The sequence below is a fragment of the Pyricularia oryzae genome (genome assembly GCF_000002495.2).
Source record: "Pyricularia oryzae 70-15 unplaced genomic scaffold supercont8.8_1, whole genome shotgun sequence".
Taxonomy (NCBI): domain Eukaryota; kingdom Fungi; phylum Ascomycota; class Sordariomycetes; order Magnaporthales; family Pyriculariaceae; genus Pyricularia; species Pyricularia oryzae.
The window spans coordinates 20383-43428 of record NW_003803360.1 but is presented as its reverse complement, the minus strand read 5'-3'; the positions used below and the strand labels follow the sequence as shown (position 1 = coordinate 43428).

The following is a 23046-nucleotide window of genomic DNA, read 5'->3' as shown; positions in this document are numbered from 1 at the left end:
TTGTTGGCTGATACTTTTTGTCGACAGGGCGAATGCGTTGCTTACGAACATTGAGAGGCGTGTCGCGCGACCTGTGTCCGGATCAAGAACGTGGACCTACAACGTTTGAGCACTAGATCGGGTTGACCAAGGACGCCGGTGGCTGTACTCGTCTTGTCCTGCCGTTTCCCTGGCGTAGCTAGTTCTCGGAGCCTGCTCCGTCCTGCTGCTCCGTCCGCCACTGTGGACTCTGACGGCCGTATTGTAGGTTTCGGTCGAGGCCAGCTTTCCTCATGCCTCCAGTAGACAACAGTATCGTTTGTCATGTCAAACTTGTGCAATCTATCAGTATTTTCCATCAACCGAGAGTGACGATTTTTTTTGGATACTTGGTCCGGTTTGTTTTTCCCATGCACAAAGAGCTTGCCCCCAGGATGAAACTTCTAGGCCGTTAGCCGATCGTGGCACGGGGCTCCCACAATATTGCATGAACACGTCGAAGAATTTCTTTTGCAGGGTCCGCCACGACTCCCACGAGTAGGTCTCGGGCCTGGTTGTTTTTGCCAAATCTCACCCTAAGCTTTCTTCTCTGCTTGTCTGGATCACTATCTCTCTGATCAAGTATTAAAACTAGGGTGTGGCTATTACACAACAACGTTCTGCTAAATCACAACCATGTGGGCCATACTACAGTTTTCACTCGCAGTACAAAGTGTCTACTCACACGGCTGTGGTTTAACGATTTGTTGTTGTTGTTGTTGTTGTTGTTGTTGTTGTTGTTGTTGTTGTTGTTGTTGTTGTTGTTGTTGTTGTTGTTGTTGTTGTTGTTGTTGTTGTTGTTGTTGTTGTTGTTGTGAAATAGCCACACCCTAAAATTAAGTATAGAGCAGTGTTCATGGATCCTGATGGCGGCAGAGGTTGTTGTTGCGACACTGACGAACGTGGTGTCAGCGCAAAGGTCAGTAACCTGAGGTCGGGACCTATTCCAAACCCCAAGGTGCCCATCTCCCAGAGCCAGTGCTTTGGCTGCCCTAGGGTATGATGCGCTGGCTGTATGCTATTGTTTTGGTTATGGTTATTCCACCCGTACAATTGGCCTAAATAGCCCGTTAATGGAACAATTTACAATATTAGGTATTTACCGAAAATGCAAATTGAACCAATAAATGTTTTTTGTTCTTTTTTTTTCAATTCCCACCATTTGCATACATTATTTAAAACGAACACACATATTTATAATATAGTTATTTCTCTTTCAACAAAAGGGAGAACTTGCATTGCTACGACTAATTTCGCGTTTGCGTATTTGTTTTTTTTTCATAAAGCAGATGGTGCATTATATTATCCATGTGGTGCAGTATAAATGTTGCCAGCTGTAAAAATCGCAACTCGCGAGCGCAATTTGGTGACAGTTTGTACTTTAAATAATAGCATCATAAACTCTTCCATTTACGGGCTGTTTAGGCGAATTGTACGGGTGGAATAACCATAATTTCGGTTTTTTGTGATGAATATACGCGAGATGATATGTTCGCTTTTTACGTTTTCCTTGCCACAACGTTCGGTGATGTCGATGAGACAACCGTGAGGATAGGCCGACTGGCACCAAGTCTGCAGAGGAATTTACTTTGATGCGAAAAGATACGTAGTGAGCAGAAACACCACAATCCTTTGTAGAACAAACACGGCAAACGATGAGCCCAGCAGACTCAGCAAGGCGCATGCTGAAACCTCAGGATGCCGTGCGAGAGCATCACAAAATATTGCTCTTGGCGATGACGAGGCTTTGATTTCCTTTGCTTTCTCAGCCTTGGGGATTAACCTTTTGGTGTGGCAGGCTTCCAGCGGATTGGACCTTGAGAGGTCGCAACGACAGATGCCAACAGCGTTTACAATTAGGCTTGCCAAGATGTATCGCCAGAGCGCGTCCACATTTTGTTTGCCCGTTTGGGGACTGGACGAACATCCGCCGTGTCTCACAAGTGACTGCATTTTGTTTTATCGGGCTACGCGATTCACATGGGGTATGGCAATCATGGTAACATTTAGACGGCGGACGGCTTACGCGGGTGTGTTTTGGTCTCAATTAGACCTTGAATGGTAGGGGAACTGGCATGGCTGACGGAAAGAAATGTCCGGGTGGTTGTGACTGGATATTTTTTACGGGGGAAACGTGCCGACTGTGAATTCTCCTTTTGGGCGTGCTTTTCTTTTCGTACGTTTGAGGCTTGCTGGACGAATGTTAGCAGCAGAATCGACGATCTGCTTGACGAGCGATCGGAGGTTTCACTTGGCATGAATCAATATAGCCGACGAGCCCCACACTAGCTTGCTTAAATTAGTCAGTTTCTACGGATAGTACATCGCAGGCGCGACCCTACTTCCCGAGTCCGACTCCCGTTGGGGAGATGAGGTTAATTGAACGGGAACAAAGTGGCCGGATACAGGTTTTTTGGTCTTTTCAACATTCGTTCCAGTGTTCTCTCTCCAAATCCTGGAGCCAGGGCTTCCTGGATAGCTTGAAGTGCAATCGTTGGGGCCATCGTGCGTGAGCAAGTTGGCTGATTCAAGTAAAAAACCAGACAAAGTCGAGTAACAGCGAGTTGGGGTTGAGGGACAGCGAGTAGGGGTTGATGGTGTTTACAAGTCCTGGTTCGCAAGTCGTTAGACATGCGGACGACGGTATTAAACAGTAGGATAAGATGCGTTTAGAAAACAAATATGCTCAAAAATAAAGAATTTCTACGGAAGCCATCAATGTTTTGGCGCAGAAGAGAGAACAGCGTTCACAAATTAGATAGTGTGTTTTGAGTCACATTCTAGATCCCCACGATTCGTTACGTAGCAACCTTTTTCCAGCCACACAGTCAAAACCTGCTGGGTACCGTTACTACCACCACCACCACCACCATTACCACTCATTAATTGGTTAGAGTTAGTGGTCAGGGACTCGAGTGAGCGGTTAGCGGTTAGGGATTAGATGTTGGTGGTCAATAATTCGGGTTATAATCCGGAATATAAGCAAAAAAAAGGAGGAAAACAAAATACTCGCAGCAAGTATATTCGCCAGATTACTGCCTACTGTTTGTGTCAAAAAAGGGTGCTACGTAACGAATCGTGGGTGATTTATTACCAGGCTCTATGTTTTGCCTCGCTTTGGCGCTTTGTGTTGCAAACTGGTAAGAAATATTATCTACTATATCCAATTCGAAATGGTGTTGCACGCTTTGTGGGCGGGGTTTAGAAGGGATTCATCCGTGGGTGTGGATTAATTATGTCATGTCCCACAAAGGCGCCCAGACCTTTGGACAAATCTGAGCAAGTAGGTAAGGTGCGTTTACTATGGCATTGTGCGAAAAGTTCCCTCCCCTGTTACCATACGTTTATGCGTGGGCTTTCACCAACTTAATTGTTCTCGGGGAGCTTCAAATACCTGAATTTATTTACGTCGCAAAAACTATTACCAAAGTCGGAAATATCTATAAGGTCCACACCGTTAAGCAACTATGCCATGGGAGGGATTTTACCGCTACCACCATAGTATTTTCCAAAAACGAACATCAAAGATTCTCCATATCGGAGTAGATATTCGTGAATCATGTCGTTCCACGACCTACGTCCACGTGCTATTTGTACCCACAGATCCCGAAACCACCGCAAAAATGCAGTTCACTATGACCAACCTTATCATCGCCCTTGGCATGATCACCACGGTGTCGGGCATATGCACGTCGACCGGTCCAGGCCTCCAAATCGGGCCCAAAGAAAAGTGCCCCAAAAACAGGCCTATCAAATGCGCCCCGAGGGCCGAGGTCGTCGGCGAGCTTTTCGGACCTTGCTGCACCGACACGACATGCAAATAAGCATCTGTGGAAGGTCTGTCCCCGTCCATCCCCTCCGCTCACCACCATCCGCATGATCACCACTGTCACCATCCACGTCACAAGCTGGCCGAGCCCCACATCATCATTCTCCAATACCGTCGCATATTGATTGCTGACAAACAATTAGTTCCATGACGGTCGGCGCTCGGTGTGGTTGTAAGCTAGTTTAAGACAAGCGGGATGGAAGGGACGACAAGAAAACAGTTTTCTTCAGGTTGCTGGATAACAACCCAGACTTGTAAAGTACAAAGCGATGACTATTTGGACGTATTTATACACATTTTCCACCTACCATTCTAGAATTGAAATCCGTGAAACATCGTCTCTGGGCTTTGGCAACGACCTCAGTGTGAGTCATATCGAGGTGACAAACAAGAACCAGGAAGCACAAGAAGCATTACTTGACAAGCATTTGACGCAAAGTCCATACGCCGTTGATCGAGCATTAAACGCCTACTTGGGGTTCAGGGCTTTGGGGAAGAAAGTGGATTGGTTGTTTCCGGATACAGGCTCTCGCCCCTCGTGACTTTGATGACTGTTTTCTAATCAGATGTGTTGGTCCTTTTTGGTGTTTATTGTTCAGTTGCAGAAGACCATGGTCATGGCAAAAGGTATAGTTAACTGCATCTTGATAGTTGGTAATAATGTTGTGTACAAGTAAACAAAAAGAGTGGTTACGAGTGGATAGTGTACTTGTCTGCACAGAAGTCTTGATCATCACACTCCGAATGGAGGGTATTCCAATAAGGAGATAGGGCCGAGTCAAGAATCGATAGGTATCACGTACACACACACACGCATAGAAACTGGGCAGCGAAATAAAAAGAAAGAGCCGCCTGCTTGACAAGAGAATTTCAAAACGTGCCTTGATTCGTGCCCTTGCTCACGTCTTCTTTTTTGCGTTCAAATTTGGGCCAGAGGCTGATGGTCAGAAGATGTCCTTGGTAAAAGGTCTTTACTTGGAAACATGTAAACAACAAATATTGGGAGCCAAAAACAATCAGATTAGTTTACATGGCAAGAAATGCGTACAACCCCAATAGATTGGTCACTGCATCTGATGGACGAGTTCACGCATGCGAGATTGGCATGTTGGAAATGCTGATCAGCGGGGGAACCCACCATGACTAGCACCCTTTTCTTTTTTTCCGTTTCGCGACATTGTTTGACGAAACTCAATCCCAGAATTGGACCTAAAATGACAAATGACCCGACGATGGGGAGATCCGCATGTCGGAAACAAGACCCCACAGAATCCTGTTTCTCCTGACCCGCCAAGCGGGTTTTGCTCTTGGAGATGCTTCCCCAAAAAGGCTTATACAATTTTCCCGGCCCCGGCTCAGTGACCATTTGTCAAGCTCTTCATAATGGCCGAGTAGGCGAAACGGCGCTTTTCGATCGGTCGTGCAAATCACAGGTGCGATGGCTGCAGCAGGGTGTCAATCAGAAAGCATGGCATCGACATATTCCGCTCGGGCTAGCATGAGATCTTCTTGACAGATGTCTAAACAAAGCCAGTCAGGACATCAGCAGCCCGATGATCGGTCCAAAGGTGTGACAAAAAAGTCCTGGCATTGTAGAGCTAGCTGAAGCAATTATACACAAGAAACCTCAAAGACCAGGCTCCCTTCTGCTGTAGCCTATTCTCAATGAAGCCGCGTGGGTCTAGGGCGAGGACAACAAAAAAAGAAAAAAAAAAGTGAATCCCAACCAACATTGCCCACCAAGGCACAGCAAATGACCACCCACCCAAAAAAGAAAACAAGACATTTTTTTATGTTGAAAAGGAGACAAAACATGGCTTCATATCCCAAAAAAAGAGGCCACCCCCCCTTTTCTTATTTTCCCCCCCAACTGTCTATTTTCTTTTAGTTGCAAGTGCCAAAGCCCTTCTGGCATCCGGAACCGCAGTAGGCGGTGGTGAATCCGCACCAGCCGTTGACGGAGCAGCAGTTGCCAAAGGCGGAACCCTTGCAGGTGTTGCCGGTGTTGCCGCCGCAGGTTGCGTCGGGAGAGACCTTTAGCACGGGAGACTGGTTAGCGGGGGCAGCGGAGGAAGAGGTGGAGCCGAGGACGACCGAGGACGACGAGGGGGCGGTGCCGTTGTTGAAGGGGGCGACGGGAGACGGATTCACCTTTTTGGCAGTCGACGGGGACGACGACGTGGAAGACGATGCCGACGATGTGGGAGAGGCGGACTTGACGGTGGCGGCGGACGACGACGACGGGCCCGAGGACATGCCGCAGCTGCCAAAGAACTTTTGGCACCCGGCGCCGCAGTACTCGTCGGTGGAGCCGCACCAGCCGCTGGGGGAGCAGCAGTTGCCGAAGCCGGAGCCGGCGCAGGTGTTGCCGGTGTTGCCGCCGCAGGTGGCGTCGGGCGAGGCCTTGAGGGCGCCGGTCGGGGAGGGGGCGGCGGAGCTGGCGGCGGTGGCGGTGGTGGAGGTGGAGGGCGCGGTGTACGAGGTCTGGGGCTGGGGGTTGGGCCCGCCGGCCTGGCGGTACCAGTTGGCCTGGGCGTCGCCGAGGCACTCGCCGACGGTGACGGCCTGGTAGCCGAGGGTCTTCATGCGCTCGAGCATGTAGGCGGTCAGGTTGTGGGCGGTCTGCTCGTGGATGTCGTGGCTGATGACGAGGAAGTCGCTCTGGCTCACGACCTGGCCGTCGACGGCGTTGTCAAAGTTGTTCTTGGAGTTTTGGATCAGCAGCGGCGAGTCGTTGAGGTAGTCGGCCGTGTCCAGGTCGAAGTAGGTGATGTGGTAGCCCAGCTTCTTGAGCTGGCTCTCGCAGGCCGCGTCGCACTCGGAGAAGGGCGGGCGCATGTAGGTCGGGAAGTAGCCCAGGATGTTGCGGAAGGCCATCTCGTTCTTGACCATCTGGTCCTGGCGCTGCGCCGTCGTCAGCGCCGTCAGGTTCTGGTGCGACCACGTGTGGCTGGCGATCTGGTGGCCCTCGCTGGCCATGCGCTGGATCACCGACGCCCAGTGCGTGTCGATGGCCCCCTTGTGGATGTTGTTGCCCGTGATGAAGAAGGTCGCCTTGGCGTTGTACGACTTGAGAATGTCCAGGATCGTCTCGGTGTAGATGAAGGGTCCGTCGTCAAACGTGAGCGCCATGACGCCGTTGTTGACGCAGTCGTAGATGCCCGCCCCGCCATAAGGAACGCTGCCCAGTTGAGGACGCGCGATGCTGGCCGTCGACTTGCCCGCCGGCGTCTGGTTGGCGTCGCACGCCGGTCCGTACTGGAACAAGCAGTCGGGCGCCTGGCAGGACGTGATCTCATTGCCACACCATCCCTCGGGACTGCAGCAAAGCCCCGCCGCGCAGCTGCCGAAGCCGGGGCCGCACTGGTCGCCAGATTGGATTCCCGCACGCTTTTCGACCACAGCGCCGCCCGCAACCGGGAAGCGGGCTTGGCGTGGCTGCACTTCCGGCACGGCACGGGTGTGCACGGGGTTGAGGCCAAGACGCTGCGCCTGGCGGCCGAGGAGCCTCGGCAAGCCGGCCGAATCTCCGTGTGCGCTAACAAGGGCTGCGGCGGCTAGCCAGGCGCTGGTGTAAGTTGCGGTCCTCATCTTGATGGAGCTGCTGTATTATGCACGGTGGGTGATATTATATAAGAGAGTGTGTAATTATCAAGTACGAAACTCCGTTGGGAAGTATAACGAATGTGGTCCGACCGATGGTCTGGTTAGCGAGTGTATGGGGGGGGGGCAAAAGAGAGTGTATAACAGAGTTGTCTGTTGCAAAAGAATGTGTTTCACCCTTCCAAGCGATGAAGAAGCATGCTGAACAGGAAGAATCCAATTGCAAAAAAGCCGGAAAGAAGCTGCCTTTTTCTGCACGATTCCTGAACCCTTCTTTTCATGCACTTCCCACCGTAAGTGGCTTCCTGTTGGACCTAGCAGCACTAGCGCGGCTCGTATGGTGGCTGCAATTTCGCGACATTTGGCAGACGCGAGCAGTTCAACAACTTTCAACAGACAAGGCATAGCTCCCCCCCCCCCCCCCCCCCCCCCCTTCGCTGATGTCAACAACAACAACAACAACAACAACAACAACAGACCCTCTCAGCCGCGGCCCCGGACATTAGCACTGTTCACATTCCCGAAGGTGGGCAGAAAGAAGCTGAGCCACTCCTACCCCCCAAAAAAAGACCTTTAAGGGCCTTTGCTCAGGGGAAATGACGCGTCCCCGTGCGACCGGCGCGGCGCCAAAATCCGCCCCGGCCGTTTTTCTAGCGCCGCTCAGACTGCCCTACCAGGCACGCTGGGCCAAACTTGCCCTGCTTGCCAAACGAGAATAGAAGATCGCGTGTGCTACAAGCGCCGGAGGGGGCAGGACGAAACTGAACGGCGTGACGCCCCGTTTCCGGGATGTGGTCAAGCTTTTTTTTCCAGGAATAGGAGCAACCAGGCAGCAGAACAGGAAAAAAAAGGGGATCAGGACTTAACCGGGACTCTTCTAGGCTCGGAAACAAGCATCGACAAGCATTCCGCTTTATTCGTTCCCGGCCTTTGCCAGTCGCTATTTTATGACGGAGGATTGTGGCGTCTCATAAATCGCGTGTTGTCATGAACCCGCCCAGTTTCGTCAAAGACGGCGGTCTGTACTGCTTCGGCAAACTATCCCGATTCTCTAAAAATTTTTTCGCGTGCTTCGTCACCGGCAAGACCCCTTGAAGATTGTCTTAATCTTAAGCGCCTCCTACCCCCTGGCGGGATTGATGCCTCCGCGGGCATTTCACGACTCGTGTTTCTTTGTTTCTGTCCTGGCTCATGATCCTCTCATTATCCGTCGGTATGGAATATCCAAAGGTCCTTTGTCAGCTTACGCCCCGGTCGCGTTTGTCTCTCGAGTAGAGCAAAACAAAGTCTTTGCAATACCTCGATCCTCCTTTTTTTTCATGGCAGCTGCGGCTGACAGAGATGAACCTTGAGCTTTGTAACGATGCCGACATGTCGAGGCCGCAATCGTTTGACAGGCTGCCATGGTGAGCAGCGACGTTCATAGCTGTACCAGTACAGATGGGTGAAAATCCAGTCTTTTGTTTTTCCACATACTAGCCAGACACCAAAAATAATACAACCGAGAACAAGACAAGTTTAAGTAAATATATCACACCCAACGCCGCCCTGTGCTAACATGGCCATGTACCTGGTAAGCGCCACATATTACCTCGCACGCTGGAACGACATGCGGAATAAAAAAGAAACAAAGAAAAGAAAAACGTTCTCCCAGTCTACCACTTCCCTTCTAGCGGCAGATCCCTCGAGCTCTGCCCAACCATAATCTTGTACTCCCCGCCCGTCACGATCCTCCAGGTCTGCCTCTCCACGTCCCAGAAGCTCAGGTCTCTCCTGGTGACGTTGAACGAGACCTCGGCCGTCTCGCCCTTCTTGACAAAGACCTTTTCGAACCCGCGCAGCTGCCTGATCGGGAACTCCACCTCGTCCTTCTTCTTGGGGTCCGGCGTGCCTGCCGGCCCGACTCGGCTGCCGCCACCCGCCGCGGGGGGCGAGAGCGGCGGGATGCCGACGTACAGCTGCGCCACCACCTTGCCGTCCCTCGAGCCCGTGTTCTTGACCTGCGCCTTGACCTCGAGCTGCACCTCCCACAGGTCCGGGTTGCCGCCCTCCTCGCCGCCGGCCGGGCTCGGCTCCATGAGGCTGAAGTAGCCGTCCGGGTAGGGGTACGGGTGCTGCACCAGCTCGTCGACCTCGTCCAGGTACGGGTAGATGTACTTTTCGAGCGGGCGGATGCTATTGTCCCGCGGCCACAGCGCCTCGCGCTCGTCCGGGATGGCCTTGTCGTAGCTGGGCGGCGCCGCGGCCGGCTCGGGTCGCGGTTCGGGCAGCGCCTTCTTGGGCTTGCGCTCGCTGATGCTGAGGTTGGCAAACTCAAACGTCGTGTACGAGAGGCCAAAGCCAAACTCGAAGCGCGGCTGGATCCCCGCGCGATCAAAGTGCTTGTAGTCGATAAATACGCCCTCGGTAAAGTCCTGCTGCGGCACCACGCCGTTGGGAAGGTACATGACCTTGGCGCCGGGGCCGTAGTCGTCCAGAGACTTGCCCATGGTGTACGGCAGCTTGCCCGAGGGGTTCTCGTCGCCAAAGATGATGTCGGCCAGTGCGTTGCCGCTCTCCTGGCCGGGGAGGTTGGCGAGCACGACAGCCTTGACGTTGGGGTGGTCTATCCAGCGCTCCACCACGACAGGACCCACGCTGTGGATGATGACAATGACCTCGCCGCCGCCGCCGCCGCACTTGTTGGCCACCTGATACACGAGATCGTCGCTGCCGCGCTGCAAGTTCAAGTCGTTCCTGTCGCCGCTGATCCCATCCGCCTTGAGGAAGCCCTCGCCCGAGTCGGCGTTGGCAAACACGATGCACACGTCAGTGTCGGACGCCGACTTGTCCTTGACGAACGGGTTCGCGTTGGAGAGGTACTCCTTGATCTCCACCTTGCCCGCCTCGAAGCCCTTCTTGAGGGCATCTATCGGCGTCACCAGGTAGGGGAAGTCGACGGCGCCGCTGCCCCAACCGATGGCGAGCGTCCCGCGGTTGCAGCCGCGGTCGATGCAGGCGTTGGGTCCGCCCGGCGCGGCGCCGGCGTCCTCGCCAAAGATGCCAATCTTGAGCTTGCCCTCGTGCCGCCTGCGCAGGTCGCGCTTGGCGTCGGTGAAACCCTGCTTGCTGATGGGCAGGATGTCCTTGTTCTTGAGCAGCACCGTGCCCTCGGCGGCCACCTGGCGCGCAATGTCGCTGTGCGACGACTGCACGTTGACAAACTTGTTGACCTCGGTCTTGTCCTGCGTCGTCCTGCTCCCGGGTGAGGCCACACCCATGCGGTCTCTGGTCCACGATGAAAAATTGGGACCCTTGCCGTCGAACCGGGCCGGGTTGTCCTGTCCGAGCTGGTACCACGAGGCGACGATGCGGGTCACCATGTCGTTGAGTCGGTCGATGGGCACGGAGCCGTTGAGTACAGATTGCGTTAGTTGCGATCCCCAGAGCGACTTGCCGTCGGCCCACGTGAGGCCATCACCCGGCATGGTCATGTCGAGACCGGCGATGGCCGATGCAACTCCTGAGCGCTGTGCAAGCCAGTCGGATACGACGAAACCCTGTGATTTGTCGGTGAACTGTTAGTGAATTGTGGATTAAAATTGGTTTGCTTGTTGAAGCGACCCACCTGGAAACCAAGCTCATCCTTCAAGATCCCGCTCAAGAGTTTCGAGTTTTGACATGCGTAGCTGCTGTTGATCATGTTGTAGCTGCACATTACACTGGCGACACCGGCCTTGATAGCGTCCTGGAAGGGCCACGCGTAGAGCTCGTGCAGGGTACGGTCGTCAATGTTGGACGAGATTGCATGGGGCAGGGCCCACTCCCAGGCCTGACGGAAGTGCTCCTGCTCGTTGGCGACAAAGTGTTTGACTGAGGCCATGACGCCCTCGCTCTGAATTCCCTTGATGGTCTGCGCACCTGCGACTCCCTGCAAGTAAGGGTCGGATCCGAAACCCTCCCAGTTCCTACCACCAGCAGGCATGCGGCCAAGGGGACCGATGGCTGGACCAAGAAGCACGTTGATGCCCTTGCCACGAGCCTCGGCGCCGTGAGCCTTTCCGCGCAGGTACATGAGCTGCTTGTTGAAGGTGGCGCCGACGGTGATGCCGGCAGGGAAAGCCGAAGTATTGTCGGCGAACCGGATGCCCGTGGGTCCGTCCTGGAGGTGCAGCTGAGGGAAGCCGACGTGCACGGCAGGACCGTTTGAGCCGACTGCCGGGCCCATCTTCCAGCCGACACCGGTAGTGACGTTGACCTTTTCCGCAAGCGTCATCTTCTCCACCATCTTGGCGGCGCGAGAGTAGCTGGCAGCCCAGCCGGCCGAGGTACCGCCCTGCGGCGACGGGTACCACGGCGGCGACAGGCCGTACGGCGGCTCTTCGGTGTACTTTTTATAGACAAAGGCACCGCCCGCGCCGAGCAGCAGCCAGATGATTATGAATATGCCGCACATGAAAATGCAACACCTCTTGCAGCTGGCGCAGGGCGATCCGCAAGACCAGGCCCGGCGCCCACCGCGACGCATAAAGGCTGGCGTCGTTTGGCTATCCGGCGGTGGCGACGAGCCCATGGGATCTCTTGTGAGGAACTCGGTCGCATCAATGTCGGAATCGGAGTCGAAGGACTGGCGGCGGACCTTTTCCTCCTCCTTTTGGTCCGCGCCAAGTAGCCCTTGGCGGGACTGATCATCGTCGGCCATGGCGGGCGATGTGTAGGTGGCTGCTTCTGCTTCGGCGGCAGCGGGTATCGACTAGTTTAGTAGCCCAAAGAAAATACAAGTGAATGTATTTGTTCTGTAATATGTCAAGGTAGAAAAGAAGCAAAGGAATGATGTAAGCCCAGATGGTCGCCTTTCAGAAGCCAAATGGTCGACTTTCAATCTTGGCACAACGTCTTGTCTTGGTCGCCCCAGTGGTGGCCGGCTGGGCAAAAAAGACCACGGTAGCGTGGATAGACAGGCTTGGCGATAGCCTGAGGACGCGGTCCAGCGCTTCCAAGTGCTGTAATTACAAATTCGGGAGGGGCTGTAGGGGAATGCCTTGGGGGGGTTGAAGCAAATTAAGATAAGGAGCGCCAGAGCAATACGTGCTCAATAAACACACATGCAAGGAGAGAAGATGGGAAGAATAGAGAGGAGACCAAGGGAGAAAGAAAGAAAGAAAGCATAAAAAAATCATCGAAACTTCGTCATGACAGTGCCTCGGTCTGGTTGCAAGCTGTCGTCAAAAAGACAAACTAAAAACTCTCGTTGAAACGGATTGACATGGCGCAGCGGGGACCGCACGGAGCATTTGTCTGGGGTCCATCCAATCAGCAGCCTCGATATTCTCCGCCAACGGGCATTACTGATTCAATGGGGCGACATCGGACCCACCGGGAAGCTACCCTGTGGTGAAAATATTCTTGGCGTGTTGCAAAAGAGAAAACGAAGCCCTTTTGCTTTTCTGGTTGAAGAGGACAAAACCGCTAATGGCCCCTGATTCTTATCTAGCTGTGAAATTCCATTCTTTGGCCGCTTATTGTTCCTCTGTTGCTGATTTCTTTTTTCGCGAGGAACCGACTACAGCATGTCCCACTTTGGGGCAAGGCAAGCAGTTTACAGTAGTGGACAAATTGGCAAACTGTGCTCTCGGACTGTCAATGTCACTTCCAATACCAACCGTCTTCTTCATGGTGACACTGTCCGACAAATTCGACGCGCCCAAGTTGCAGCACCACATCCAACAGCTACCAACTAACCACAGACTCACAGGATTCTTCAATGTCACATCCTTAATCGACTCTGCCATCCGCAAACTCCTGTATATAAACCATCATAAATTTTTTGTCTTGACGAGTCGCAAATATGCGACTCCAAAATTCCGTTCCTTTTTTTTGTTTTCCTTCCCATCCTCCGCCCAAGCACTGCCAGAAAAAGAAAACCACAGCTCCAAAATAGAAGAAATATACCTACACCTCCGAGTAACCACCACAGTAGACACACATAGCAGATGCGACAGTTGCTCTCTTCCCACTTCAGCAACCTCCTAGCCCGCCTGCGGGCACTAATTTCCAGAGACCCGAGTCCCAGACCCGCGTGCGCCTGCCAGACGTCACCGCAGCCGCCCTGGCTCTCGGCCGTGCCCTGCCCGCGCGCCGGCTGCTTCGTCTTTTTGCGCGCCGACGCCACCGAGTACGTGGTCGAGCGCGTCCTCGAGCGCGACAGCATGTACGTCGTCCGGCCGTGGTACGGTGATGCCGGTGGCGGCGGCGACAGTCCGCCAGGGGTCCGTGGTAAGCTCGTCGTCGGGCAGGGCGGGGTCGTGGCCGTGTCTCGGTTTCCGTTCGTCGTCCGGGTGGATGAGGTCGGTGGGCTGCGGTGACGGGGTGATGCAAAAAGTTGTAAGATATTGATTGAATGCAATGGTCCTTGATGAGAAAAGAGCAAGCGTGGTGAGTTGGTAAGGTTTCGGAAAGTATTCGGATACCCCGTCCCATAGTTTAATAGATCGTCATTGGCTTGCGACATCCGCCTTGTCTGCGGCGTTCTCGTATTCTTTCGCTGGCCACACCAATCTACCTCGGTAGCTTCGTATGTGGACATGATGTCGTCTGTATATTGGTAATTTCATGAATACATGGCGGTAGCTACTAGTCGCTCCAACTGTTAATTACCTTCTCTGGGTCAACAACAGGTGGGCGGGACTGGCGGCATGGGTCCCCACAAGATATTACCCTGGGATGACCTTGTACTTTGGAGCCTCAGACATGTTGATGTCAATATCTTTGACCTCGCCGCCCTCAACAAAATCTCTATCCTCCGGGTCCCGACCCATGATAGGAGCGTTGGTGACAATGTGCTCATACTCCTGCGGATACTCCTCTTTTTGCACCACTCCTCCCATTGATCGACTTGTCGGCATGCCACACGCAGTGGTTCGAGGAGAATTTGTGGGCAAGCACGAAATAGCCTCCAAAAGACAATAAAGAAGAATGGGCCATTAGCTCTATGTCGGAAGCTACTACCTAGGTATCTTGTAGACAAATGAGGTACTGAAAGTGGTGGAAGTTGGATAACCTGTCGTGAAGTAAGAATTTGGCCATCTCGAGGCATCCTTCGTCAGACGCGTCTCTGCCTGCCTTTCCAGGATCACAAGCATCGGTATTATCATCGTTAGGCTAACTGATCGGTCCATGTGTACCCCGTTGAAGTTTTGCGGCACCTACCATGGTACATTTGCGAATGGATAATCGCCAGTGGTGTCTCACCCGGATAGTCGGGCGCGGTGTCGTTTGCGGCTTCGCTGCTTTGACGATGCTGGCGGGTGGACGCCTCAGCCCAAGGAAATGTAAGATGGCATATTCGCGATTAAATTAGCAGTTTGTATCGTTGCGCAAATTGGACTATTGCACTCGAAATCGTTAGCGCAAGGTAGGTAGGTAGGTAGGCTCTGTGTTTTCCCCCAGTAGACCAACGCAGCATCTCTTCTTTCGGCAGCTTATACTCCTTGGTAGTCTCGCTTCTCCAAGTCCCGCTTGCACCTACCGGTCACCCTCCCGGTCCACGTGCTATCGCTCGATCCCAAAATAAAACCCAGTTCTTTGTCTGTTTGCGGTGCAAATTTGTCCATCTACTTTTCTACATTCACGTCGTCTGGATGACCCACTGCGAGACCAGCGTTGCCGATACTACCACAAGGAAAGGTCCCCCGCCCTCCCTAGGCAGTACAAAGTCAAGAAATCGACGCATCTGGGTCACAGCTCCGCAGGAAACACCAGACGATACATCTCAACCGGGGGAGCCATGTATGTGCCTGACACTGGGAGCGGGCTCAAAAAAAGTTATATAAGTCTCTCGGCGGACTCTTTTGTTTTATTTTAAATGAGATGCCAACGTTGGCTGCATATGTCAACAAGTTCCTGGTCGCTGTGTTGGGACGATACTTAAAAACGGGCTTGTCCGGCCAATTTTAGGTTTCCCGATTAAAGGTGCTTGTCAATGTACCTGAAGGCAGCAACCTATACCTGATTCATGCCCACTGTTCATCGGCTGCCGGTGACAAAGTGATTTTGAAGGACACATTGAACATGTATCTAGTGCATGCGGTCGACCGCATTGGGGTTTGAAAGGCCGCACGGCAGGTAGTATTGACCATAAGCTGTGTGACCCAAACTATCACCAGAAGGCAGGTGCCATCATAAGATACCGCAGATGAGCAGGTGGGGCGAGTCAAACACAAGACATGAGACAAAAGTGGTCGAACTGCTGCAAAGCAACCAAAATCTACAGCCCGACTCACCATCATCAATTAAACGCAACATGACACAAACAGCAAATGACTCGATTCCAGAAGGGGATGCATTCATCATAATTAAACCTTTTTATCATTTTTCATTGCGAGAAATAGTTTCGGGTTCCTATTCTTTTTTGCCCCGTATAGCTAACTAAGGTAGGCCCCTCTTTCAGCTGTACCAGTGGTTGGGGGTCCAGTCCACAAAACTTGTGTCGATCTTCTTGATGTCGGCGACGCCCAAGTTGGCCGCATCGTTGGTGAGCTCGTTCCTGAAGATCTCGACAGCCCTCTTGACGCCGTCGACGCCAAACACGTTACTGTACATCATGGGCCTGCCAATCCCGACGGCCTTGACGCCGAGGGCGAGGAGCCTGAGCGCGTCGGTGCCGTAGCGGACGCCGCCGTCGGCCAGGACCTCGATCTGCTCAAAGATCTCGGGGGCTTCGCGGTGGATCTCGAGAGCGATCTCAAGCGACGACGGGCTGCCGTCGAGGTTACGACCTCCGTGGTTGGAAAGGATGATGGCGGGAACCTTGTGCTGGACGGCCAGCTTGGCGTCCTCGACGGTCTGGATGCCCTTGAGGATGAAGGGCAGCTTGGTCATGGTGCGGAACTTGTCCAGCACCTCCCAGGTGTTGGTGATGAAGACGGCGTTGGCGCTGCCCACGCCGTAGCGGGCGGCGCGCTGCCGGCTGGGGCTGCCGGGGGCGTCGATGGCCCAGACGAGGGCCTTGGAGCCGGCCTTTTCGGCGCGGTCAAAGAGGATCTGGTTGGCCGTGTCGTTGTCGTTGGTGTAGACCTGGCTGAAGAGGATCTGGTCCGGTGCACGCTTGGCCGCGATCTGCTCGATCGGGAGCGTCGAGAAGGATGATGGGATGTACAGGATCTTGCCGGCGCCGGCACCCTGAACCAGGTTGAGCTCAGCGTCAGGGTGGCCATATCCGGCACGGGCGCAGGGGCAGATGAAGAAGGGAGCCGAGAAGTTGTGGCCAAGGATTGTGGTGCTATATTGGCATGGCTGTGGTCAGTTTCATGGACTCGCTAAAAATAGAGGAGCGAAAAAAACGCCAAGACCCAACAAAGTTCAGACTTTATCTGGACCTGACGGCGGTGTTTCGAAAGGGGAGAAAACAAAGGCAAAATAACTTACGGCATGGACTCTGCAATGTTTGTAATGTCCACCATGGTCTTGGGCCTCAGCTTGTAGCGGTTGTAGACCTCAAGGTTGTTCCTGTAGGACCACTCGCCACCGGCGCCGTTGCGGTAGTAGGTGTAGTTGACCTTGGGGAGGTACCTCCGTGCCGCCCACTCAAAGTCGTGCAGGGCGTGCATGTCGGTCACGTTGGGGAGCGACCCGACGGGGAGCTGGCCGAGCACCTCATCAATTCCGGTGTCTGGCTCGTTGAGGTAGGGCCTGGCGGCGGTGGCCACCGAGGCGAGTGCCGATACTATGATTGCGGACCGCATTTTGAGAGCTGAAGAGCAAGAGACCACCGGGTAAAGAGCGACAGTGAGGGTGAGGTGAGGAAACCAGAAGCCGGGAGCGACACCAAGACGGATGGATGGGCGTGAATGCTGCTTATTATACGTGCACTCGATTATGCCGAATTATCAAGACAAGTTGCAGGCGCATCCACCCATCCATCCTGACAATGTTACCCCGTTGATGGCGGAGTCGCAGTCGACGACGCCCAGTCCCATGCACATGGGAGTGCCAAGAGCCCATCCCTTGGACCGGCTCCTCTCTTGATCCCAAACGTCATGGCCGTGACTATACCCAGGTGTAGGTACTTTTTTTTTATTTTTTACGTTTTGTCCAATAAAGCAGCCAAGGCTTGTCGGGGTGGAGAGACCTCTCTCTCTGATACTTAATGTGGGGAGGGCCCCCCATTATGGGCATTGATTTATTGGGGCATCTGCGGATATTAGCATCCCAAGTAGTCTGCCCTTCCGGGCCTGCCGTTATTGTTAATCTGACTTATCTTTGGGTGGCCCACGGGGCTTGGGTTGACCATTCTGGCGGGACGTATAAAACAAATGCCAAGATTGCGAGGACCGTCTTGCCGTCTGCAAAATGTGAAGCGACCTGCAGTCAGAGCATCTCACGCGCAGTAAGCACAAGTATGCATCCGCTAGCTCTACCGGTAGCTCTGCCGGTAGCTTGACAAGCAGTCTGCCGCTAGTACGAAGTACTACCCATATGCCAAGAGTCACTGATCGGTCCGTGTGGCATAGGGCAGTTTAGCATCGATGCGGGGACCAGATTGCAAGCGCATCCAAACAGGGTAGAACGGAGGCAGCTTGTACTTGGCAAGGGGACAGAAAACTCTTGTCTGTTGTTCGGTGCCAAGTCCGGCTTCGCGCCGCGTGCTTGTGGGCTCCTCAACGTCTCCTCCCCCTGAGAAAAAACCGCGGTAGGGTACCTTGGGTACGCTGCTGCGCGATTTCAGGGCGGTCGCATGGCGGAATGGGAGATGAAATTATGACGTTCTCCATCAAGCCATGATTGCCAAGTTTGGAGAAATACCCTTTTCTGGAAGGCTGATATGGCTTGGCAGGCTAGGTATGTATCTACACCACGTAAGCAGCAAGGCAGGTTGGCCAGCCGTGGGTCGCAAGCGACCGGAAACGGCACTAGTGTGGCCGGTGGGATGTGAGTACGGCGGCTTGTGAAGCGGCTGGCGGGAGGAACGGGGCGCGCTGGAATTGGCGATGCCCGAAGGTCCCGTTGCTACCACCCAACTAGCCCGGACTTGGTTAGCTTGGGGCAAGTTTAATATTCGCTGTAAATGCAGTGTGGATTCAAGACTATGAGGCTGAGGGTTTTCCTGTAAATTTCGATGAGGATATGTCCATATCAGCGGTGTGGTTGTCGCTTGTGTTCGCTCCGGTTGTTCCCGTGGCTCCTGGTCCCATGCGGTAGATTAGATCGATAAGGTTGCTGAAACCAAAGCGTGATTAGCAAAAATGGAGCCAGGCGCTTGTTTGTCTATAACATAGTACTCTATACTGCAGACAGAGCCCAGCTGAGCGAAACGGTGTGCATAAAAAGTCAAACTCTATTTCCGGTGCTACGTAAAATCGCCGGACTCTTCCCAGTGGCTTTAATTCAGCCTGGACGGTTGCGGGGAGTAAAGCGAGCCGTTAATCAGGAGTCATGTTCTATTTGTGTTGCACGCATTGAGACGCTCACAGCCCAAGCCAAGCTTCCCTTAGTTTGCATGCGACAGATCGCGTGGCGAGGGTCCTCAGTTTCTTTTTTGCATTCTTTTTATTCCGGAATCTTTTGACTCTTGGCGCTACAACTAAAAAACCTGAGCCACAATCAACCAAACATGCAGCTGGAGTGACGTACGCACGTGGTATTAGTTGACAAGAAAAACAACATGCCAAGTCATCAGGAATGGGGACGATTGAATGAATCGCGTCGATAGGAAAAGGACGGATTGAATTGGCAGAACTTGGGAAATGAACTTGGCAAAGCGACCCAAGCAGCTTGTTTCCCCACTGGCCATGGCCACTTCTAGGCCTTTCGTCAAGGCTGAGTCCACAGGTTCGACTTCGGAGATGGGAGGGCTACTTGGATGTAGGACCGAGATCACAGGACAACATCGTGGACACCTTGCCCTGGTAAAGAGATTGCCCTGCTAGAGAGATTACCGTGGTATAGCATTAGGGTTGGATGGTGGTTTGGTGGGGTTACAGTGGCTCTGTAGCTCACGTAAATGTCGCGTCAACGATAAACCCCACTTGATGGCTGAGGAACAATGACAAAGCATGCCTAAGAAACTTGTGTGACATCCGAGTTCCGGGTTGGGCGAGGCAAAGGCAACGGCAGATTGTAGAAAAGCTCGAAGACGGCGGGTTCTTGCCTTGCCGACGAGATCGAAAGAAAATAGGGTGGGAGATGTTGTGCAACTGTAGGTCTAATAGGTACTCAGTGGCTCTTTCTGTTCTTGGTCCACCCCCCTCTTCGGCAGTTAGCACGCAAGCCTGGATTGCCTGGTGAGGTAAGGTAGGTAGCTAGAGGAAGTGATTGTAGGTAGGTAACCTTAGTTTGTTCTCCGTACCTTCCCCAAGCTTGCCAAGCAAGCCAAGGTTGTACATCACTAGCGTGCTCTGTGCGCGCCACCCAGCCAGGCTTCCCTGACTCGTTAGAAATCGCTGTTCGACGCCCCATCGTTCAGCCTTAGCGTGGATGGCTTTGTCCCAATTCAGAAGCAAAGAGGGGCAACTAAAGCAACACACCTTGACACCTCAAAACAAGCAACAAAGAAAAAAAAGCACCGCCCACGGCTCATGCACCTCCGAATTCTTTTTAAAAATAGGACCGACACAAAGTCGGAATTGATACTCCACCATGCCAGCTCCCGCAGGCACACCGGTCCCGCGGCCGCCTTCAACGCACCCCGACGGCCGCACCGGTGACATGGACCCCGCCGCCGCTCCGTCGACGCGTAACGAGACCCTCTTTCAAGGCTTTGAGTGGCACCTCCCCGCCGACAAGCGTCACTGGCGTCGACTCATCAATCTCATACCCAGCCTTGCTCCTTTGGGCATCACCAAGCTTTGGATCCCACCGGCCTGCAAGGGCGGCGGTGGTGCCTGGAGCAACGGCTACGACGTCTACGATCTGTATGATCTGGGCCAGTTTGACCAGAAGGGCTCCAGGGCGACCAAGTGGGGCCCCAGGACCGACCTGGACGAGCTCGTCCGCGCCGCGGGGGACGCCGGCATTGAGATCCTGTTTGATGCCGTGCTGAACCACAAGGCCGGCGCGGATTCCACCGAGCGAGTGCTTGCCACGAGGGTGGACCCAGAGGGTTTGTGCCCTGATTGTTGCCATGGGCAAGATGCCGTTGTATCGCATCGCGGCTGACAAAAGAAACTGCCACGGTACTCCTTGATGTTGCAGATCGCCGCAAACAGGTCGATCGCCCGGGAGAGATCGAGGCGTGGACCAAGTTCGACTTCCCAGGGCGCATGGATCAATATAGCTCCCGGCGGTGGAACAAGGCGCATTTCACAGGTGTCGACTATGACAATGCAACTGGTGAAAAGGCCATATGGTTGTTTGAGGGCAAGAAGTGGGCCGAGGATGTGAACGGGGAGTTTGGTAACTATGACTACCTGTGAGTCTCGAGTGTCGGAGATGTTTCTCGACGGTGCCGGCCTAATTTTGATGCTATCAGAATGTTTGCAGACATAGATCATTCACATCCTGAAGTCAGGAGTGAGTTCTTCAAGTGGGCCGAGTGGCTCAACGATCAAATGTTGCTTGGCGGCCTTCGGCTGGACGCCGTCAAGCACATATCCAGGGGCTTCGTACAGGAGCTAGTCGCCCATTTTGAACGATTGCGAGACGCTCAGAACAAACCTCCATGGTTCGTCGTAGGGGAGTATTTTTCCGATGAAGTGAGCGATCTGGATGAGTACCTCGAGGCGCTCGACCACCGCATACGGTTGTTTGATGTCCCTCTCCTCAAAAATTTCTCACGTATCTCTTTCGAACCAAGGCCAGATCTCAGAACTATCTTTGACGGGACCTTGTGTGCAAGCAATCCGGATAACGCCGTGGTAAGAAGTGCAAACTGTTCCCAGTCTGATCGAGGCGTGAAGGCTAACTTTGCATACGCGCATAGACGTTCGTCGCCAGCCATGACACACAACGAGGTCAAACAATGGACACGCCGGTAGCCGAGTGGTTCGTCCCCATCGCCTACGCCCTCATTCTGCTCCGCGCAAACACAGGCACCCCTTGCGTCTTCTACGGCGATCTGCTAGGAACCCTCGGCCCCTTCCCCAGCCCGCCCGTCTGCGGTGGCCAGATGCTGCCCAAGATTCTGCAAGCTCGAAAGTCCCATGCGCATGGTCGGCAGATCGACTACTTTGCCAGCGCGCAGACCATAGGATTTGTGCGCTTCGGTGGCCTGGCGGTCGTGATGAATACCGGTTGGCAATATGCCGTCCAGAAGATGTTTGTCGGTGTCGAAAGAGCGAGGGAGAGGTGGGTGGATTTACTGATGGGCGCTCGAGGCGAGGTCCTCGTTGACGCCAATGGCTATGGCGACTTTTGGGTTGGACCCAGGGGTGTTGCTGTCTGGGTTAGAGAACTGGACATGGGTCAGAACACGAGGTAGGGGCGACGAAAAGTCGAGACTTGCAAAAGGTTACCAGACTTGGCGTCATCTCGAGTAGATACAGATTTTGTCGCAGACGCTACCATATTTTATCATCGGAACGCGTCTAGAGGTGGACTACAAGGTTGTTGAAATGCCGTCAGCAACTCGACCCAGGGCATTCGATCCATCCGCTTCATCAGTCTGCCATGCTGCTAAGTAAGTTTGATGTTGGATCTACCGATAGTTTGGTTGGTAATATCGAAATTAAAACCGACCTCTATGCGGCCGTCCTGAGATAGGACATCCGTGACATTGGCATGCTGCCGAATGAAGCTTTGGTGAGCCTCCATGCCGAGAATCCACCCACTGTAAGTCTTCTTTTCTCTGTTTCCAATCATTTCCATGCTCATACAATCTTGTGACCACGAATCCAATTACCGTGACTGATAAATACTCGTCTTCCTCCAGGGCCGTCAAGACACAGGAGATCCTCAAGCACATACCCGCAGTGCTGATGCTTGAGGCCAATGCCGCCTGTGTAGTTATTCCCCGTAAGAGTATGGGCACCCCCGATTCTGAACCAGCGATTCCGCCAGCTTCCCCTCCGATAACACTGACGCTCCGCTCCACCGAGATACGCGTGAACCCCCTGGCTAGGCGGCCTGCAACGCGTCCTAGGGCGTCGGAGTTCTGGAGCTAATTACTGCCTGTACGCAAGGCAGGCTGGCCGGATTACCGTGTTCGGCGACACACACGTCCACGACGTCTAGCATGACAGTTACGCGCCCTTGGGCATGTTCTGTATCGATGGTCGCTTGGCGCCCGCGCCTCCAAGATTCTTTATCAGGTAAGAATGTGGTCATGAAAGAGCCAATGAGTCGATCGTGAACCAACGTCGCCAAGTTGAACGAAATGATCCTACGTATTATATGCCGTATTTTAACCCAGCACTTGGCACAGTGAGCGCATGTGCCCGCTAGTGCCATGGAGGAGCGGAGTTGCAACGGTGACAGGATCATATAGGCGCACAAAGTCGATGCCTCTTGACAAGAGTGGTTGTCTAGGTCGTATGGATGGATTATTTGAAGAAAATTGATCACGTCTCAACACTGAGAATTGGAGGCCAGCTACATGCTGTAGCCTTTGCTAAAATTAGTTGGAAGCAAGCCAGGTTCAACCAAATGTCTCGCAGCAACTGCGACCAACAGCATACCCATCC

At 53.5% G+C, this 23046-nt stretch overlaps 8 protein-coding genes across 8 annotated transcripts; 2 read left to right on the top strand and 6 right to left on the bottom strand.

Moving 5' to 3' along the window:
- Positions 1 to 430: 430 nt before the first annotated feature.
- Positions 431 to 1971, bottom strand: MGG_14985 (uncharacterized protein; the record flags this gene model as incomplete). Its single annotated transcript, XM_016990552.1, has 4 exons — positions 431 to 609; positions 704 to 848; positions 1070 to 1076; positions 1607 to 1971. 4 exons carry the CDS (start codon positions 1969 to 1971, stop codon positions 431 to 433), a joined length of 696 nt encoding a protein of 231 aa, XP_016845952.1.
- Positions 1972 to 3384: 1413 nt separating this feature from the next.
- MGG_09158 (uncharacterized protein) lies at positions 3385 to 3896 on the bottom strand (the record flags this gene model as incomplete). The annotated part of the gene is made up of 2 exons (XM_016990466.1): positions 3385 to 3458; positions 3620 to 3896. The coding sequence occupies 2 exons, from the start codon at positions 3894 to 3896 to the stop codon at positions 3385 to 3387; spliced, it is 351 nt and encodes a 116-aa protein (XP_016845951.1).
- A 1711-nt stretch (positions 3897 to 5607) lies between these two features.
- Positions 5608 to 7624, bottom strand: MGG_09159 (chitin deacetylase). Its single transcript, XM_016990467.1, has one exon. The coding sequence runs from the start codon at positions 7436 to 7438 to the stop codon at positions 5732 to 5734; it is 1707 nt and encodes a 568-aa protein (XP_016845950.1). The 5' UTR covers positions 7439 to 7624; the 3' UTR covers positions 5608 to 5731.
- A 1231-nt stretch (positions 7625 to 8855) lies between these two features.
- Positions 8856 to 12641, bottom strand: MGG_09160 (beta-glucosidase 1). Its single transcript, XM_016990468.1, has 2 exons — positions 11058 to 12641; positions 8856 to 10989 (listed from the first exon to the last, which is right to left on the bottom strand). Exons 1-2 carry the CDS (start codon positions 12129 to 12131, stop codon positions 9106 to 9108), a joined length of 2958 nt encoding a protein of 985 aa, XP_016845949.1. The 5' UTR covers positions 12132 to 12641; the 3' UTR covers positions 8856 to 9105.
- Positions 12642 to 13524: 883 nt separating this feature from the next.
- Positions 13525 to 14334, bottom strand: MGG_18101 (uncharacterized protein; the record flags this gene model as incomplete). The annotated part of the gene is made up of 2 exons (XM_016990561.1): positions 13525 to 13840; positions 14147 to 14334. 2 exons carry the CDS (start codon positions 14332 to 14334, stop codon positions 13525 to 13527), a joined length of 504 nt encoding a protein of 167 aa, XP_016845948.1.
- A 1414-nt stretch (positions 14335 to 15748) lies between these two features.
- MGG_09162 (cytochrome b2) lies at positions 15749 to 18258 on the bottom strand. Its single transcript, XM_016990469.1, has 2 exons — positions 16856 to 18258; positions 15749 to 16709 (listed from the first exon to the last, which is right to left on the bottom strand). The coding sequence occupies exons 1-2, from the start codon at positions 17170 to 17172 to the stop codon at positions 15875 to 15877; spliced, it is 1152 nt and encodes a 383-aa protein (XP_016845947.1). The 5' UTR covers positions 17173 to 18258; the 3' UTR covers positions 15749 to 15874.
- MGG_18100 (uncharacterized protein) lies at positions 17577 to 18784 on the top strand (the record flags this gene model as incomplete). Its single annotated transcript, XM_016990560.1, has 3 exons — positions 17577 to 17816; positions 18294 to 18358; positions 18721 to 18784. The coding sequence occupies 3 exons, from the start codon at positions 17577 to 17579 to the stop codon at positions 18782 to 18784; spliced, it is 369 nt and encodes a 122-aa protein (XP_016845946.1).
- A 1155-nt stretch (positions 18785 to 19939) lies between these two features.
- MGG_09164 (alpha-amylase) lies at positions 19940 to 22799 on the top strand. Its single transcript, XM_016990470.1, has 7 exons — positions 19940 to 20528; positions 20621 to 20837; positions 20937 to 21282; positions 21348 to 21809; positions 21922 to 22043; positions 22296 to 22365; positions 22550 to 22799. Exons 1-7 carry the CDS (start codon positions 20066 to 20068, stop codon positions 22595 to 22597), a joined length of 1728 nt encoding a protein of 575 aa, XP_016845945.1. The 5' UTR covers positions 19940 to 20065; the 3' UTR covers positions 22598 to 22799.
- Positions 22800 to 23046: the final 247 nt, after the last annotated feature.